The sequence below is a fragment of the Gossypium hirsutum genome, chromosome A10 (genome assembly GCF_007990345.1).
Source record: "Gossypium hirsutum isolate 1008001.06 chromosome A10, Gossypium_hirsutum_v2.1, whole genome shotgun sequence".
Taxonomy (NCBI): Eukaryota; Viridiplantae; Streptophyta; class Magnoliopsida; order Malvales; family Malvaceae; genus Gossypium; species Gossypium hirsutum.
Genome location: NC_053433.1, coordinates 104,151,009 through 104,170,249, shown reverse-complemented (window position 1 = coordinate 104,170,249; position 19,241 = coordinate 104,151,009). Strand labels below are relative to the sequence as shown.

The following is a 19,241-nucleotide window of genomic DNA, read 5'->3' as shown; positions in this document are numbered from 1 at the left end:
TTCAATCTCAATGCGACTTCAAAAACTAAACTTTATGTGAAAATGCATATAGGTATATTGGACCTCTATGTTATTCCAACTTTTCATATTTCTTGAAGAACCCGTGTTTGATGTATATCTGGAAAGGGGTATGGGAATATAATCCTTTGAAAACCCTCCAAACATAGAGCAGATCTTCAAGAAAAAAATTGAACCTCGTGCTAGACACATCCGCATCTGATATTCACACCTGACTCAGAGAAACAAAGAAGGAACCTAGTACAAATGTGTCCCAATCTGAGCAAAAAGTAACAGTTAACTAATCCTGTTGATTTTCCAATTTGTTCACATAAGGATCTCTTTCAAGTGAAGTTTCAAGGTATCACCAAGAGAACACTGAATTGACCAAGTAAATTAACTCTTAGATATGACATGAGAACACACAGTGTGAAACCAAAAAGATGTTGTAAGATGCTTACACTTTGATATTGTCAAAGAGAAGGAATTTCTTAAAGCATGAAGTTACAACTGACGGGATATTATTGTCAAATGATGCAGAAAGAAAAAAAATTGTAATTCCAGCATTTCATATTTAAAGAAAATATAAGAAACGTGAAGCAAATTGGAGTAAAAATTTTCTCTCCATGAGAATTCCAACATGGTTGCATATAGCGAGATCAGTCAAATACAATAAAATATCCCGAATCCATACCACAATTACAATCTCTGCTTTGAGCAGGCAAAGGTCATGACAATTCACTGGTGGACAGGCATTCATGGCCTCCGAGAAATTGCACAGCAGAACTGTATCCCATTATTCAATAACACAAGCCCCTGCATCTCATACATTGTGGAAAAGACAATCCTATCAAAATTTGCAGGCTATTCAAACTGCAATTTCAGAAGAATCCTATTGAAGAAAAGCACTTGGATCTGACTCAGAGGAGCACAGCATTAAGGCTTCATTCTGCAAGGGTTATATAAGTTATATGACAAGAAAAAGTATAAAAACTCTATGTGTGTGAGAGAGATCCTATGTTACTTAGGTGCAAGTCTTGGACGCATATATGTATTATGTATGTTCAATATTTTCTTAGTTTTTTCATAAATTTGGATGACTGTACCACAATGACCATTTCTGAGTCGGACACAGTTACTTCATGAAAAAATGAACAGTCGTATAACATAGGAGCAATCTAAAAAATAATACCTCCCTAAGGCAGCTGAGGTAATGGGAATCACTCCAGTGGGGGAAACCAAAGCATCCACCAGTACATCATTTGGGGTGACTGGTATTACTTCTTCATCCATTATCTGCACAGAATAAGACAGTGCAACTGCAAACCACAGCAATTGTTGAAGATAAGAATCTGAAAAACTAAAGCAGAACAGAACAACCTAGAGCATGTAATATAGCATGAAAGTAGACTAAGAAACAAAACTAGCAAATACCAAAGAGTGGGAGCCTCCAATTCTTTTCCTTGGCAAGCTCCTTGTAGTTCTTCAAGAATGTATCATAATATCTTTTCGATCCCACATGTCCACAAAAATAAAAGCAGAAATTATCAAGTAAGAGTTAAGCGATGACAATGAGACATGCACTAAAAGCACAGATAAACCGAGGCAAAGACAAAGTGCGCAAACCTACAGATAAGCGCATACAACTCATGGATGTCTTCGCAATAGTTGATTATGAATTGTTTTAGGGACAAGACAACATAAAGTTCAACAAATGTAATTGCCTGTAGATATTTGATAATGATTTATTAACCAAGATAACCCAGGGCCATGGCGTTAGATAATGTTTCAATTGCTTCGTAGTTGGAAGCGCAATAACTTGAGACTAAGAACTTAGGTAAAAAACCTGCCAGACGCTCACAAATATAAAGTATCTCTGAATTATGAAAGAATAACAAAACGCAGAAGATAGGCTAAATTTCAATAAGAATGGTAAACACACCCTCCACCACGGCCTAACCGTCTTCCAGATCTGTCAAAAGCAAGTCCTAGCAACATTGCAAGAAGAATGTTAAAGAAAGCAAAGAGAAAAGAAAGAGAAACCGAGCAGAAAACAGGACAAAAACATCTACCAGGCAAAATGAACAAATCAACTGGATCATTCGCATGCATCACTGCATCAAGAAATACAATTCAACATTAGAAAACATAAATATGAAAGCAAAAATGAGAAACAAACAATAGCCATCTAATTTACTTTCCTGGAGAATAACTCAAATGTAAGACCAAAACTAAGATGAAAATGTAACAGCATTAACATAAACAATGATTTGCCTTGGATTGCGAGAATGATTTGGTTCAGCTTAGATTAGGGTAAAGAGAGCAAGGAAGTTACCTTAACAAATATTAACATAGTTGTTGTAACAAATAAGATTATACAAACAAAAACTTAAAGATTTATTCTATCATAGAGGTAAGAGATGAAAGCACAATAGGCAATTATAGAAAAACAATGAAAGCAATTCTTTTAGCAAGCAAAAAGTAAATGGTGAGAAACAACAACTGGAAAATTATTTAATGGTGAGAGGCAAAAGGATCAAAACCAAGTTACTCAAACTCAGGTGTGAGTGTCGAAGAGCGATATATATCTGAGATGGGTATGCCCAATTTTCTTTTTTTCTTTTTTTCTTTTTTTCTTTTTCATATATTTAGTGAGTTAGAGTATCACATCATCGAACCCATATCTAAATACGTGCAAGGAATGAGTCACACTGGAACCAGGAAAAAAAAGATCATAGTAACATAGAATAAAAATATATAGAGATCAACTTGTATACCATCTTCACGAGTATTTCCATCAGCATCAACTGAAGCAGGTTCCAAAATGTTCATGGAATTCGCAACTAAATCATCGATGCGCGAGATATTGAACATCCTCATGTTACTATTCTTATCCTCCACGCGAGGAACATAAAGTTTTTTTTGCAGTCTGAAGCTTACTACCATCTAGCACAGAGACAAAAAATAGGTTAAAAAAAAAGCTAAAAACAACACAATAAACCACACAAAGATAAAGAACAATGACTACTTCAATACTGAAATTTTGGTATATAGAAGAACCTGGGGCAGGTGATAGAATTTGAGATAACAACTTAGAGGTATCAACTTCTCGTAAAGCACTGCAACTTATATAGGCACATAATCTCTTACTTGATTTGAACCATGGAGCTTCCAAAACTATACTCTGGATTATATCATCTAAAAAGAAAGACCCAGGAATTAGAATTCGAAATATATTGATAAAATCGAAAATGAGGAGAAAATAGATGGGGGTTACCTTCTTGGGATCGGAGGGAGGGATCCATGGACTTGAGGGTCTGGCGAACATTGGAGCGGATGATCCGCTTCTGCTTGAAAACCGATTCAAGATTGTCAGCTTCTTGATCGTTGTTGGACATTGCTACGATAAAGGTTGGCTGGCTACAGCTACTGAGTTTTTCTGCAAGAGGGGTTTTTTTGAGTCTAATTGGTTTGAAACGATACTACGATAGACCTTACACAGTCTTTCAAGAATTTAACTGGTCTAATTTTGCTCACAGTCCATCTATTCATCCAAAGTTTGACGTTCGATCCCTCTATTTCTTTTTAGGTTTAATTCACAATTTGGCCCCCGAAATATACTCGTTTTCCCACTTTAGTACATAAACTTTTTTTCACAAATTAGGTACCTAAAGTACCATTCCGTTGTACATTTTAGTCCAATTTTTAACGTCATAAAAAAAATAGGTGGGCAACAAAAACATGTGGTGTTTTTACTTAGAAGTTATATTTTTATCATATATTTATATATCAATTTTAAAAAATTATAAAAAATAGAAATAAATATATAAATAATTCAAATATATATAAAAATAAAAATTCATTAATGGTTAGTATTTAGTACAATGATAGTTTACTCTTCTTCTTTTTTTTTTTACAAGTAACCTCAAAAATTTGTGAGGTGCTCTCTTTTTAAATATTTCTAACCTAAAAAATTCTAACAATTTTTCTAAGTGAGTATTGTGTTCTTTATGTGAGAAAAAAAAATTAAGAACTCATATATTTTTGTTCACAACAATCTAAACAAAAAAAAATCAAGATTATTTACAATTTCCTTAAATTAAAATTTTGTTTAATTACATTTTCTTTAATTAATTTAAAATTCAAATAATTTTTTTTTAAAGTTTCAAATAAAAACTCAAACTAAGCCTAGAGAATTTTTAGATTCTTACTTCAATTACTATCATTGGCTACCATTCTCCACCGTCAATTGTCACTCACCGATAGTTGTTTGAGTTTAATTTTCATCATTCTCTTGTTTTTTATCTTCTCGTTTCATTTTCAGTGTTTATTTTTTTTCAAAAGAACATTATATTTTTATAGATCTATAAATAAATCTCAAGAATTCGACACCAAATTTAGGTGGTTTTCACCATCGGATTGTCTTCAAATTTCAGTATATTCTTCTCTTCTATAAACTTCTCTTTCACCATTTAGATTGACCAAACAATACTCAAAAAAACTTCTCTGTAATATTTTGCTCTCCTCTTTGATTGATGAATGTAGGATGCTCCTTCCCTTTATGACTTTTAACTTGATGAGGCAAGTCTTTTGTTAAGGGAACAAATGTGTGAATGCTCTAGCTCATTTGGGGAGTAATTTTTAACCTTTTTCTCCTTTGGATTTTCTTTCCTTTAATGACTTGTTTTGTATTTGGTCTAATCCCCCCAGTAGCTTAATTCTTCTACTTCTAGATAATGCCCAAGGGTCAGTTATGTATCGAACTCTATCTTAGTTTTTTATTAAAGATCGTTCCCTTTTCGACCAAAACAATATTAATACAAGAATACTTTCGTCTTTTCATATCTTTTAATAACTGTAATACTATGATAATAATTGAAGTTTTTTTTTTTAACTTTAATCTCATTATAGGTTCTTATCATATATGCTTTTTTTTTATACAATGCTTAGAACTATCCATACCCTATCCTCAACCCTTAAATAGGAAGATAATACACTTCAACGTATTCAAACCCACGTCCTCTTGCACTAACAACAATGTCGATGTTAATCGAGTTAAACCTCAATCGGCATGAAAATAATTAAACTTAAAGACGCATAAATTTTAAATTTTTAACTTTACCATTTCAACTAAAAATTCACATGATTTTAATATAAAATAGTTATAAATATAAATTTTACATAGATTTTTTTTTACCCACGTTATTATGGATGTGCCATAATCAAGTGTTATTAACTTATGTTTGGTAAATTTCACATATATTTTTTATTTGAATTATGTTAAATATTCTTTTATATTATGTGAATATTTTATTTATAATTCAAAAACTTCATTCAAAATTAAAAATAATTGCATTGAATTCAACTGATATTAGATACCAATTGTAAATGCAGTAAGCATTATAAATGACTTAATTTCATAATCTAGGTATTTTGGTTTTCACTTTTATTTATTATTTTTAAGTGCATGAACATTTATGCCCACTTGGGCTGTGGGCCCAACATTTAATTGATAACTATTTCATGCGTGCCACCAATTTCCACATTCCTTTGGTTTCATGCACATTCTTTATCCTTCTTTTACTTACCCAATGAATAGATTTTTTTCTAATTTCATAATTAATATGATTAAGTTTTGAAATTTTTATAATAAGGATTTTCTATATATATATGTTAACCATATTTATGATATGATAAAATATGCAAATATGATATGAAAGCACAATTTGAGTTATGATAAAAAAAATTTATTAATGAGAAGATGCTTATTTTTTCTAAAATTTTTTAAAAAAAGTTGGAAGAGTTTTAAGAATAATATTTTTCCCCTCAAATTTTATAAAAAAATTATTTTAACCCTCTATTTAATTTTTCGTCTATTCCAATTCTTGAACTTGTATTATTTATCAAGTCACTCTAAAAAGAATGATATTTATTAACTTTATTGATGTGGCATACAAGTCAACAATTAATTTTTTAAAAATTAAAATTTATAAAAACTATTTTTAAAAATTAAAAAATATTAAAATTGTTTAAAAAGTATTAAAAATATAAAAAATATTTTTTAATATATATTTTTTTAAAATTAAGTAATTGCTATCATAACATATGCCAAAGTTAATATACATTAACTTTTCCGTTATTTTTGGATGATTTGACAAATAATGTAAGTTTAAGGGCTAAAAAAGAAAAAAAAATTAAATAGAGAGTTAAAATATTTTTTTTGTAAAGTAGAGGGCCAAAAAAATCATTATACCTATTTTTTTCATAAAAACAAAATATTTAACCTTATATTATTTTTAAACTTGATTAATTTTATTGAAATTTCATCATTTGGATTCGTCTCACTCAATTCATGACAATAAACTCAATCAGATAAATTATAATAATATTAATTTAGGACATTTTTAAGTGTGAAATCACTATTGATTAAACCCAAGTTTATAATATTTCACGAGAGTATCACTAAAATTTCAAGTTTTTTCAAGGAGAATATGTTGAACAAAAAAATTATTAAATGTCATGAAGAGTTATTTTAAGGTGGATTTAGATGGACAATGCGTTTACCTGTGATTAGTGTAAAAATAACGATAACTCTAATATTATATACTGTAATATAAGACAAAAAGTAAACAAAATATATTATATCGTGCCTAATCGCCCTTCCGCACTCACTGTTAAAAAAGCTAGATATTCATGCTTTGGAACTTATAATGCAAAGGAGCTAGAAACACCTTTGATTGCCTTAAAACCATCCAAAGACCTACTATTTGTAGTTGTGTGGGGGTCCATAATTCACTTTTTTTTTCCTATTCCCTACTGTTTTCTTCTAATTGTGCCATCATTTGAATTGCAAATCCTTTTCATCATTTTGTCTAAACCTAGTTGTGATTCAATGAGACCTTATGATTAAGGAATAAGAAAATTATTGCAAAAACTACTCTTAGCCCACTTAATTATGCATTAAAGGTAGTCAATTAAATCTATATGATATATATATATTCCTTTATTGTGTAGAAATATTAGAATACTAAAATATATTATTATATTAATTTTTATATTTTTATAAATAAATTTAAAACTTTTATATAAGACCAACCTTAAAATATCATAGTTCAAACTTAATCGGATTGAATATAAATATAATTACTTGTGATTATACATGTATTGAACGTTTGGATAATTATAATAATTTATGGATTTTACTAAATTGAATGTAATTAAAGGAATGAAAAATTTGCTCTAATTCTTAAAAGGATCGGGAGAATTTGCAAGTTATGAGTCATGATGACTTTCCACTTTTTTTTTTTACTTCTTCTAAGTATACAATTGCATAATTATAATTTGTATTACTAGAGATAGAATAAGAAATTAATGCGTAAATACGCTTTATTAACCATATATAGAGAATTAGGCTCTGTTTAGTTTTAATAAATTAAGACCATTTTCGTTAGAAAGTGAAACACAAAGGAATATGTGTTTAGTTAAAACTTTTGAAAAATAATTTCGAAAAAAATAAAAATACATAAAAATTAAAAAAAAAAGTTATTTTCACTAACAATATTTTGTAAAATTGAGAAAGTTGAAACCAAGAATTTTTTGTTTTCTTTTAGATATAAGAAAATAGTATAAGAAGCATGTTTTTCATAATTTCATTATTAAAAACAAATTTTTATTTTTATTTACCAAATGTATTTAATTTAAAAAATTGAAAAAAAATATTTTAAAAAACCAAACGCAATCTTAAAATCTTTATAATTATTAAAGAATATAATTACTATCTTAATAATTACACATCTTTCTTTTAAACATTGTTATTTTTAACACAATACTCAAAACTATCTATAATCTCTTCTCAACTCATAAATAAGAGGATAATGTACTTTAGCACAGTTGAACCTACATTCTCCTGTATTGACAACAATATCTATATTAATTAAACTAAGACTCAATCGACAATAATTACATATCTTATATTCTACAAACTTTGAAATATACATATAATATAATAAGATAAAATGGTAAGGAAAGTGGGGGTCCAAAAAGATGTGATGTATAGAAAAACCCAACCCCATAATTCACCATATAAACATTGCTTTCTTATCTCATGGATGAGATGGATATTCAAAAGAAAGTATGAGACAAATGGTAGGGAAGTAAGACTAAACTATAGATATACATATTCATTGAATTGCAATCCCCTTTTCTTTTTTCTTAAAAGAAAAACCAAAACTTCCTTAGATGGTAAGGTTGTTTTGGCCAAACCTTTTCCTTTTCACCCAAACAAACCAATCACTCCTTTATATCAAATTTTATCTACATTTATTCATTTCATTTGTGCTTGTCCTTATCATGGAAAGCAAATTTCAACATCAATTACTCCTTACTAATTTATAATTTCCACAATGAATGGTGCTGTCTGATCTTTGTAATCATGCTATCTATTCCACCACTTTGCTCCGTTGGCTGGTTCGACCTTTCTGTAGTATGATTCGAGATGTCTTTTTTTTTTATTTACTGTAAGGCTAGACATGTTCCGTAAGGGCGTAGAGAATACCGCATATAGTAACTTTAACAACCCAAAAAATGGTAAATATACTTGTTAGTTCCTTTGAAATTTATGAAATTATAAGTTGGTATAATGGTTTCCAAAATTTGTGATTCATCTCTGGCCCTTTCATTGCACTGTTTAGATAAAGTGTGATATTCAAGTAAAACTTTCCCAATAATCACATTCGAATTATATCTTGGACAAATATTTTTATTATAATGACTTTATATTAATCTGATTTAATTATAAAATGTAAAATATACAGAAAATTTTAATATTATTTTGAATAATAAAAGGCATAGTGACTTATTTGACTCTTCAACTTTATAGAAAAATCATTTTAGTCTATTTTTTAATTTTCTGTCTCTTTTAACTTTTGAACTTGTATTTTTTATCAAATCATCTCAAAGTAGATAAAAAAATTAAATAAAGGACAAAAATGATTTTTATTTAAAGTTAAAGGACCAAAAGATCATTATACCTAATAAGAACTCTCCAACATACGCTGCTGGAGGGTAGGGTAGGGTAGAAAACTAAGAAAAATAGGGTGCAGGTGTTATAATATCTGGATTTTATTTATTTAAGTATATAGGGGAGGTATGCCAAAATTTTGGTCCCATTTTGGTCCTATGATAATTTATAGAAACCCCTCTGAGTATACCATTTTATTATTTTTAGACCAACTTATGTGTGACCGACTGATAGGTAATATTATTGATGAGGAGATTGAAATATTCAAAATTTTAAGATTTTAGATTTAAATGGATTAATTTAATTTTTATATTATTAAAAATAATTAAATAAGATTAAATAGAATTGAGTTAATATATATTTTTAAAGTTTTTATAATTTTATAAATAAAATTTTTTGTTTAAAATTAGAAAAATATAATTTTTAAGACATGTATGATACAATAAATATTAACTCTTTAAACATATTTGATTTAGAACTAAATTAATTCATTTAATAATTAAAAAATTAATTTAATTATTGAAATTTAATTATATTTTAAAAAAACAAAATAGAAGTAAATTGAAAAGGATAGATTTTGGTTTAGTAAGTGCTCCTTTGGATTGAGGCAGTGAGGCAGTGAGTCACGTTTGAAAGAAAAAGATGGTGCCAAACTCACTGCATTTGTGTTTGGTTGGGGGTATCAGTGCAGTGAGGTTCATTTTCAACCACACTAATCAGCTGATTTTCAGCTGGAGCAAATAGCAGCAGTTAGAGGCTTTCAGTGCAGTTGACATTATAACAGACCAAAATAGCCTTCCATTATCTTTCCTGTGAATTACACGTTTATCTGTTTTATTATTATTCTTTTTCGGCATAATAACCTTTTTAGTCCTCCAACTTTAGAAGAAAATTTATTTGAGTATTTTAATTTATAGTTTTTGTCAAATCATTCTAAAATAGATAAAAAAATTAGCATTTGTTAATTTTATTTGACAGAAACATGAAGAAATTGTATTGTAGATAGATTTTTAAGCAATAAACGTGAACCAATAGTTCTTGCCGATTTTTCATTCTATTATATATCAATTCTAATCTGATGTCCTTAATAGTCATTTTTCATTCTCACCTCACTGCTACAGCTGCGTTTGAATCCAAACACACACTCCACTATTGTTTCTAATCTCACCGCTACAGTAACTAATCTCACCGCCACCGCTGTTTTTAATCTCACCGGTGGTAAACACATCGCCCATCCAAACTAGCCCTAAGTAAGAATTGATGGTATGATATTAATAATGATGCAGTGGGAGCAGATGAAACATTGAATTAAAAAATAAATAAATAAAGGTACAATGTCAGGCGAGTGAGGGCATCGATGTCTGGTGCTTTGCCTGTCTGCCTGCCTGCCACCCCTTTGCCTCTTCATTTTTTTATTTCCTTAAAACAATGGCTGACTTTTTTTTTTAAAAAATATATGTTCTGTTTTTTTTTTTTAAAATTTGAGAGAAATAAAAATATAGTATTTTAGTCTTATAATTAAATCTTAGTGTTTTTGTCTTTAAGTCCTAGATTTAACATATTAGCTCTTTTGGCTAAATAGTTAATAATTATTATTTTATCATTGAGTCTTAAATTTGATTTCTCTTATAAGCATTTTAATTTGTATTTTTTATTTCATATTATTTCAAGCTTTTTTATTATTTTCAATTAAGGTTTATAATTTATAAATATATTTTTCAAGTTTTTTTTATTTTTAATTCATCTATCTTTTATCTATAAAATCAAATAATAAATATGTAATTATTTTTTAAAAATATTAAGTAATTATTTAGATATATTTTTCTTTATATATAATATTTATATATCAAATATTAATTTTCTCCACCTATACTATGGGGTATGGTGATTTCTAATATTATAAAATCAAATAATTATTTCAAATATATAAAATATTTCTGATATTATTGTTTTTTCATCTGCCTTGTGAGTATGATATTTCAAATACTTTTATATGTGAAATGTTTCAATTAATTATTTTGAATACACATACAAAAATATATAATATGTCAATTAACTACACTCAAGATATGGATTGAAAGATAAATATTACACATATAAAAATTATATTTATAAAAAATAATGATATTTGTAATAATTATTTGATTTTATAAATAAAAGAGTTTATTAATTAAAAAGATGAATTAAAAATAAAAAAACTTGAAAACAATATATTTATTAATTATAAACCTTAATTAAAAATAATAAAAGAGCTTGAAACAACATAAAATAAAAAATACATAATAAAATACTTATAAGAGGAATTAAACTTAGGACTTAAAGATGCAATCACAATTATCTAACTATCTAACCAGAAGAACTAATGTGTCGAAAATATTAATTTAAATTTAAAAAAACTTAAAACAACATGAAATAAAAAAAAACACAAATGTGAGTAGGAGAGGAATTAAACTCGAGACTCAATAACAAAAACACTAATATTTAGCCATTTAATTAAAAGAATTAAATTGTTAATTTTTAGTAAAAACATGCCCTATAGAACATGTTTTTAGCTTATGTGGCTCAAAGTGCACTTTGTAAGATGTGTTTTCACTGGCATGATAATAAAAATACGTTTTCAATTTTCTTTCCAAAAAATAACATATATTGATAAATTTAAAAAAAAAACAACACATACTCAAATGGTATTTTTCCGGCATATATTGAAAAATCAGCCTAAAACATCTCTGCTAAATAGGGTCACTTCCGGTCATCATATTTAATATATTTTGGATGTCGGATTTTCAGATGAGGAATAAAAATTTTCAATATATTCTTTAGTTATTAGTGTTATTTGAATTAAACTGAATCAATTAATTGAATTGAGAATTGTTTAATATTTAGAATATAAAGATTGAATTAACTATTGAATGAACGGCTTGAAATCGATAAAATTGGAAGTTAAGATTAATAATTTATTATTTTTATAAAATTTTAATTAATTATTTAATTATTACGGAATCGATTATTATATCAATAAAATTAATTAAAATTAAAAATTGATGATTTGACTCATTTTTTCCAATTATTAAAAAAATATTTTTTCTATCCACCATACTTCTCAAAATTAAACCACACAAAATCTTTAACCCATGAGAACAAGGTGAAACATGCAGATATGAATTATTTTTTTAAAATTATGAATTATTTTATTCAAAGTAGATTTTTCAAACTAGAACTGCTTCTTCTTTTCTTTTATTTTTTCTTTTTTTTTGGGGTTTGAGTTATAATTTTATGATTTTGATTATAAAACTCAAAAATGCTAACTCGTTTAACGTTACATTTGCATTGGAATATACTGTTTGAAGTTAAAAGTTATATCAATGGTAATTTTAATAATTAAAAAAAAAAAGAAAAATAAATACTGACTAATTGACCAAAAAAGGAAACAGGTAGATGAACTAACAATGACAGCTTTGTTACTGACTAAGATTAGCTTGGAAAATGTGCAAAGGATGTAAGGCTTTAAATTCTTACAATTTTAAGTAATTCATTCTTCCTTAACTCGATTAATATAAATATTATTATTAATATAAAAGGACATAATATAATTTAAGTATATTAAAATATATTATTTCTTATTTAATGAATAATTCATAAAAAACAGATATTCAAAAGTGTGATTAGCATTTAATTGGTGATTAAGAAGCAAAACATTTTTTTTTGATTTATTATTGAAAAATATGAAAATAAAAAAAGTAAGATAAATAAGGTGTGAAACCAAAAACATTTAAAAAAAAAGTTAAATGAAATATTTGGGATGGGAAGTCTTAATTATGACTTTTAATTAAAAGAAGAAGAAAAAGTACACCTTGTAAACGAAAGTCAACTTTAGGTGTTTAATGGTAATATTATTGTCAATCTCTCCCTCTAATTTTCTTTCAAATTAGGCAACATGTTTGAAAGTTATTAGCAAAGATATTGGTTGCTGCTTGCCGACAATTGTTCCAAATTTCAAACCATTTTTTCCAATTTAAGTTTCATGGTTTAAAATAAATATCATAATCATCTTAATAAAAGACACCAAACAAATTTAAAATAAATATGTACATTATGAATGTAATTAAGTAAATCAAAACAAATGCAAAAGGTGGAATGTGGTTTCTCTTTTAAGAAACAAACAAAATATATAATAATGATAGGTTTTTTTTTTTGAAGAAAAAGGCCAATGTTAAATCAAATAAAAACTATATATATGTTTTCATATTTCAGACTGCCAAATTTCAATTTGCTTAATTAATTGGATTCTTCTGCACTAAAATAAAAAAATAATAAAAATAAAAAAGTGGGGTACACTTGTAATTTCTTCACGTTCTTATTCTGATCAAAAACATAAAATATTTATATATATATATGAGGGTTTTTTATCAAATTAATACAAAAAAAACCAAAATAGGGTAGGAAAAATAATATGTACTATGTCAGGGGCATGATCACCCCAAATCTGACAAAAAATTTAAAGAAAACAAAAAAGCTATAAAAAAAAGCTGTTAAAAAAAAATATATTCTCTATTATATTTTTTCTCTTCTCTTTCTCCTACCTTCTTCCTCTCTGTTCTCTACTTCTCTTTTTCTTTTTCTTTCTTCTTTTTCTCTCACCCCCTCTCCTTCTCTTTTTCTTTCTTTTTCTCTTCTTCTCCTTCCTTCTTGCTTCACCTGAGCTGCTGCTGCTTCTCACTAGTGCCCCCTCTCCTTCTTCTTCTCCTTCTCGTCCTGTGCATCCTTGGTGCCGCCTGTGACATCTCCACCTTCAGTGCCGCCTCTGCCAAAGGCACCACCGGTGCCACCTCTGACATAGGCGGTTCCACCCCTGACGTACCATTTTGGTACATAATATTTTCCCCATATTATTTTCGTATTTTTCTTTTTTTTTTTCTGTACTATTTTGACAAAAAACCCTATATATGACAAGCCTACGTGGGTTAGTCGCAATATTTATGGTTTTTTACGTTGGCCATGTTTTATTTTCTTCCTGGTTTAATTTTTCTTTCACTCCCTATACTTTTTTAATATTTACTTCTTCTACTTATAATTCTAGAAAATTTTAAATCCCAACATGCGGACTTTACCTTTCACATCAAAGCATAAATTCTAAAAATAAAAGCATGGGGACTAATTTGAAAAGTCTAGACAATACAGAAGAGACCGAGAGAAAATTAAACCTTTTTATAGATTAGAAAAGAGGAACAAATAGTAGCAAGTAAGCGTGAATAAATCTGGTCGTGGTTCAAACTAAAGAAATAAAACCTGTCTGCAAAATAAAAAAGTTTGATGATGATCATCATCATCATGGTCGCGGTCGTAATCTATATTAATTTGTTGTGTAAATTCTCAGATACTTTTTCCTTATAAAAAGAGATCCTTTCTTCTCACTTTCTTTCTATAGAATCTCTTCCCTTTTTCCTCTAATCATCTTTTGCCATCAAATTTTCCCATAAAATTTCACTATTCTTTCGGTAAATATCCATATGTATTATATATAAATACTATTTTCTTCTTACATTCTGAACCTAGTTTCTTTCTTTTTTCTTTTTTTCCTTTCCCATGGTTATGGATCATCATTCACCACCGAAAAACTTTTTAACTCGACTCAATTCAGCCTTAGCCAATAGCCGGGTGGGGAAACGTTTCAAACTAGCGGAAAGGAACTCTACTTTCACCACCGAGTTACGTGCCGGCACCGCCACTTTCCTCACCATGGCTTACATCTTAGCCGTCAACGCTTCCATCCTCGCCGACTCAGGCGGCCCTTGCGGCGTCTCAGATTGTCTTCCTTTATGTTCCAACCCATCCGTTCTGTTGTCCAACTGCACCGGGTCGACTCTCCGAATCATCCAGCCCGATTCGTCATGCAAATTCGACCCGGTCAACCCGGGTTACGCTTCGTGCTTGGAAACAGTACGTAAAGATCTCATAGTCGCCACCGTTGCTTCTTCTCTTATTGGCTGTTTAATTATGGGTACTTTCGCGAATTTGCCCCTCGCCTTGGCTCCAGGTATGGGGGCAAATGCGTATTTTGCCTATACAGTTGTCGGGTTTCACGGGTCGGGTAATGTTCCATATGAAAGTGCTTTAGCGGCAGTTTTTATAGAAGGCTTAATTTTTCTGTTCATTTCAGCAATTGGGTTCCGGGCCAAGTTAGCTAAGTTGGTACCTAAACCGGTTCGGATCAGTTCTTCCGCGGGTATCGGACTTTTTCTCGCCTTTATCGGGTTACAAAATAACCAAGGAATTGGGTTAATCGGGTATAATCCGTCGACCCTTGTTACTCTAGGCGGGTGCCCAAGTTCATCTCGGGTTTCAGTCGCCCCTGTTCTAGCGGCGGTTAACGGAACCGTCACTCTGATACCCGGCGGCACCGTCTCAGGTGATATATTATGTTTACGTGACAGAATGGAGAATCCCACATTATGGCTTGGAATCGTGGGGTTTGTGATCATAGCATATTGTTTGGTGAAAAATATAAAAGGTGCTATGATTTATGGTATAGTATTCGTGACGGCCGTGTCTTGGTTTCGTAACACTAGGGTGACGGCTTTTCCGAACACCGACGCCGGGAATTCTGCTTACAAGTATTTCAAGCAAGTCGTTGACGTCCATTTAATCGAAACCACAGCCGGGGCATTAAGTTTTAAAAATTTAGGTAAAGGTTACTTTTGGGAGGCTTTGGTCACCTTTTTATACGTTGACATATTGGATACAACCGGTACATTGTATTCCATGGCGAGATTCGCCGGTTCCACCGAACAAAACGGCGATTTCGAGGGTCAATATTTCGCTTTCATGTCGGATGCAACGTCGATCGTGGTGGGATCATTGCTGGGGACATCCCCAGTGACGGCATTCATCGAATCATCAACGGGGATACGAGAAGGTGGACGGACGGGATTAACGGCGTTGACGGTGGCGGGTTACTTTTTCCTAGCGTTTTTCTTCACGCCGTTGTTGGCGTCGATACCAGCGTGGGCGGTGGGGCCGCCGTTGATATTGGTGGGAGTGTTGATGATGAGGGCGGTGGTGGAGATAGAGTGGGAGGACATGAGGCAGGCAATCCCTGCATTTGTGACATTGATAATGATGCCGTTGACATATTCGATAGCATATGGATTAATAGGTGGGATCGGAACATACATAGTGTTGCACGCAGGGGATTGGGCGGCGGAACTAATGGTGAGAAAAGGGGTGGTGAAAAGGAGAGGGAATGCGGTCAACGGAGCACATGAGGCAGCAATTGAGGGCGGAAGTGTGAAAGCAGTTGAAGTGGATCATGTCTAGAACTAGAGCGCTCTGATTGAAACGAATTTCGGTCTTTTGTTTTGTCTCTTTTGGACAATATCTTTGTAGTCTTCAATATTTGTAAAGAACCAAAAAACAAGCTGAAGAAGTAGGATAACAAATGGATTCCCTTTTCACTTACAAACACTATTGATAGTAATTCTTTTTTGCTAAATTATTAAACCAAACTTTTAATTTTTTTTATTTTCTTAAATATATTTATATTTTTTTAATTAAAATTAAGATATTTCTCCTGATAACAGTATCTGAAGTAAGCAAACCTCTAATCTCATAGTTAAGACACATATTTTAATTATTCTACTTAAATAAGCATTTAATCCTTTCAATTGTACTAATGCAAGAGCAAATCCAAAAATGGAAATAGGTTCTTTAAATATTACATTTTCATCCCTCTCAAAAATATATTATAAATTTAATCCTTTAAAAAATTATTAATTCACTTTAAAAAAAATTTTACATAAAATTTTCCTTTATCCTCTGAAAATATTATAATTTATTTCTGACACTCAAATAAAATGGTCTTTCCTCTGTACCTAAATAAACTCTTATTTTAATCAAAATGTTGGTTTATGATAAGAGTTTATTCAAGGAGTTTTTACCTATATGAAGTATATGTACTTTTCCCTTATACCTAAATAAAATTTAATATAAGTTTTGACTCGTGAAAAGTGTCAAGTTTGAAGTAACATAGTTAGTATGAATATATTATTTTTCTATTGATATTGATAAATATTTGTGTCAGATTGCTTTAATGTACTGTTTTGAATTTATCATTAAAATTTAAAAATATTTAAAAATATTAAATAATTAGATAAATAAATCTCTAATATAAAATACACTTCAACAAGCTTTACAAATATAATCTATCATTAAAAAACTCAAAAAAATTATTCTATAATTTAAAAAATAAAATGACCCCATACTATGGGGATAATAATCTATCATTCAATAATTTCAAAATAAATAATAATAAAAATAAAATTAATAGGATTAGAATTTATATCACGAACATTTTAACCGTGAATTAGAAGAAAAAAATGAAATAATAATTATTGTTTTTTTCTTTTATCTTTTAAAATATTCTTCTAGAAAACTTTGTGAACAAATTAATTAAAGAAGAGCATAAAAGAGCAGCTTTCTATTTTGTTATCTTCCATTGAAAATTAGACACATGATAGGGCCACTATTGAAATGATAATTTCCATTCTAAATAGAATTTTCATCCACTGAAATAGAAATAAAATGTCTCGATTATAATGATGCAAAATAGCTCTGTGGCTGTTATTTAGTCAAGCTACTAACATCATTTTTTGTTCGAGAAATCAATTTATGAATAGGTCAACTGCGCATTACTCCATTTAATTTTACACTGTACTACTCACTACATAAAAATGCATGCAAAAGTTATTTAATTATACACCTCATATTAAAGGATTCCTAAGAGTGATTGAAAGAAGGAGCAGAGAAGCTTGATTCTAAACAAATTGGGACCAATATTTATTGTTACTTGTAGATAAGGGATTGTTTTTCATGTTCCATGGTGTTAGAATCATTACCCATGTGTCGTATGAAGAAGCTCAAAGCATCAAAAGTGGGGCAATTACCACTTTTTCATATCACTCCCACACTCAAGACTTGATGTTTGATCCCCCAATAACTTCTATTACAGAAATATATGATTGAGATTTTAAAATAATGTTTATAGAAATATATGATTGAGATTCTAATATTTATAATCAATTATAGAGATTGAGTTAAACCGTAACTTGATTTTTTTTTATAGATAAAAGAGGGTTACACACTACCTACAATCAAATTATTTGTACATGTGAATCGTCTAATCTGTCTTCTATAAGTAATTTCCGAACAGGAGGTGTAGGAACATTAACATCTACTACGTTAACATGAAAGAGATAATTGAAAGTATATTCATAATTAATTTTATCATTTTATGTATCAATTTTATATGATTAATAGCACCATAATAAATGAATACTTCCTAACCAAAATGAAAATGATATTTTTCACATGTATATAAATGTAAATTATTTGGTGCTTATTTCTATTTTAAAAAAAAATTCTAAATTTTAATCATCAAGTGTAGCATGGTAATTTTTCACATCGTTTTTTAATTATGTGGTTAGATCTTTGCTCATGGGAATAGAGTACATTTTTTAATCAATCATTTATATTTTTAGAGAACACGCGAAAAACATTAAATACTTAATCTCAAAAAAAAAATCTTAAAATTTTCCATTTTATTTAAATAATCTTTTACATCCAAATAGGTAATTTTGCTTTTCATTAAACCTAACAAAGCCCTAGAAGGCTTTATCTTAGTATTAATTAAAGTTTAGAGGTTTATTAGAATACAAACTAAACAGTTAAGGATTTGTTAAAAGTAAGAGCTTAAATGTGATAGTTAATAACGTTTTATCATCAATACTCTTTTAACAGTGTAGAACATCATTGGCGCTACCTTGTAATTAAGGTTCTCCTGAAGAACTCCTATGATAGTTTAATAGTTAAGGATTGTTTATCCATAAAATATATTCAAGTTCAAATCTTTGGGAAGTAAGTGATAAGTCTTTATTTAGAAAATTCCATTTGAATATAGAACATACGTGTGCAGTACAAATACACCAGTCCTCTAATAATATTATACCGTACTAAAAAACAATTTTGATGCACCATATACAATACAAAGACAATCTTAAAACTAATTACTACAAAATATTTTAAAATCAATTGCAACACAACAAAATACATGAGCACATGGATTATGAGATTATTGATGGAAGTAAATTGAATGTCAAAGTGTTTTTGAAAAGTGGTAGTCACTTTCTTTCCTCAAAATAATGCTCCCATTTATGAAAAGGAAAAGGATGGG

At 29.3% G+C, this 19,241-nt stretch overlaps 2 protein-coding genes across 2 annotated transcripts; one reads left to right on the top strand and one right to left on the bottom strand.

Annotated features, from left to right (window-relative positions):
* Window positions 1-601: 601 nt before the first annotated feature.
* Window positions 602-13,851, bottom strand: LOC107895444 (5-formyltetrahydrofolate cyclo-ligase, mitochondrial). The gene is made up of 10 exons (XM_016820723.2): window positions 13,712-13,851; window positions 13,493-13,499; window positions 3,275-3,479; window positions 3,058-3,195; window positions 2,775-2,936; window positions 2,070-2,111; window positions 1,940-1,985; window positions 1,432-1,502; window positions 1,190-1,316; window positions 602-813 (listed from the first exon to the last, which is right to left on the bottom strand). Exons 1-10 carry the CDS (start codon window positions 13,849-13,851, stop codon window positions 798-800), a joined length of 954 nt encoding a protein of 317 aa, XP_016676212.2. The 3' UTR covers window positions 602-797.
* Window positions 13,580-16,471, top strand: LOC107896425 (adenine/guanine permease AZG1). The gene has a single exon (XM_016821589.2). It carries the CDS (start codon window positions 14,600-14,602, stop codon window positions 16,328-16,330), a length of 1,731 nt encoding a protein of 576 aa, XP_016677078.2. The 5' UTR covers window positions 13,580-14,599; the 3' UTR covers window positions 16,331-16,471.
* The last annotated feature ends 2,770 nt before the right edge of the window (window positions 16,472-19,241 follow it).

Bases quoted from the DNA above. Each gene is read 5' to 3' on its own strand.
- LOC107895444 (XM_016820723.2), bottom strand. From the start codon at position 13,851: ATGTCAGAGGTGGCACCGGTGGTGCCTTTGGCAGAGGCGGCACTGAAG. The intron at 1,986-2,069 runs GTAGATGTTTTT...CAATGTTGCTAG, and splicing joins TGATTTGTTCATTTTGCCTG to GACTTGCTTTTGACAGATCT. The intron at 1,503-1,939 runs GTGTGTTTACCA...GGGATCGAAAAG, and splicing joins CGGTTAGGCCGTGGTGGAGG to ATATTATGATACATTCTTGA.
- LOC107896425 (XM_016821589.2), top strand. From the start codon at position 14,600: ATGGTTATGGATCATCATTCACCACCGAAAAACTTTTTAACTCGACTC.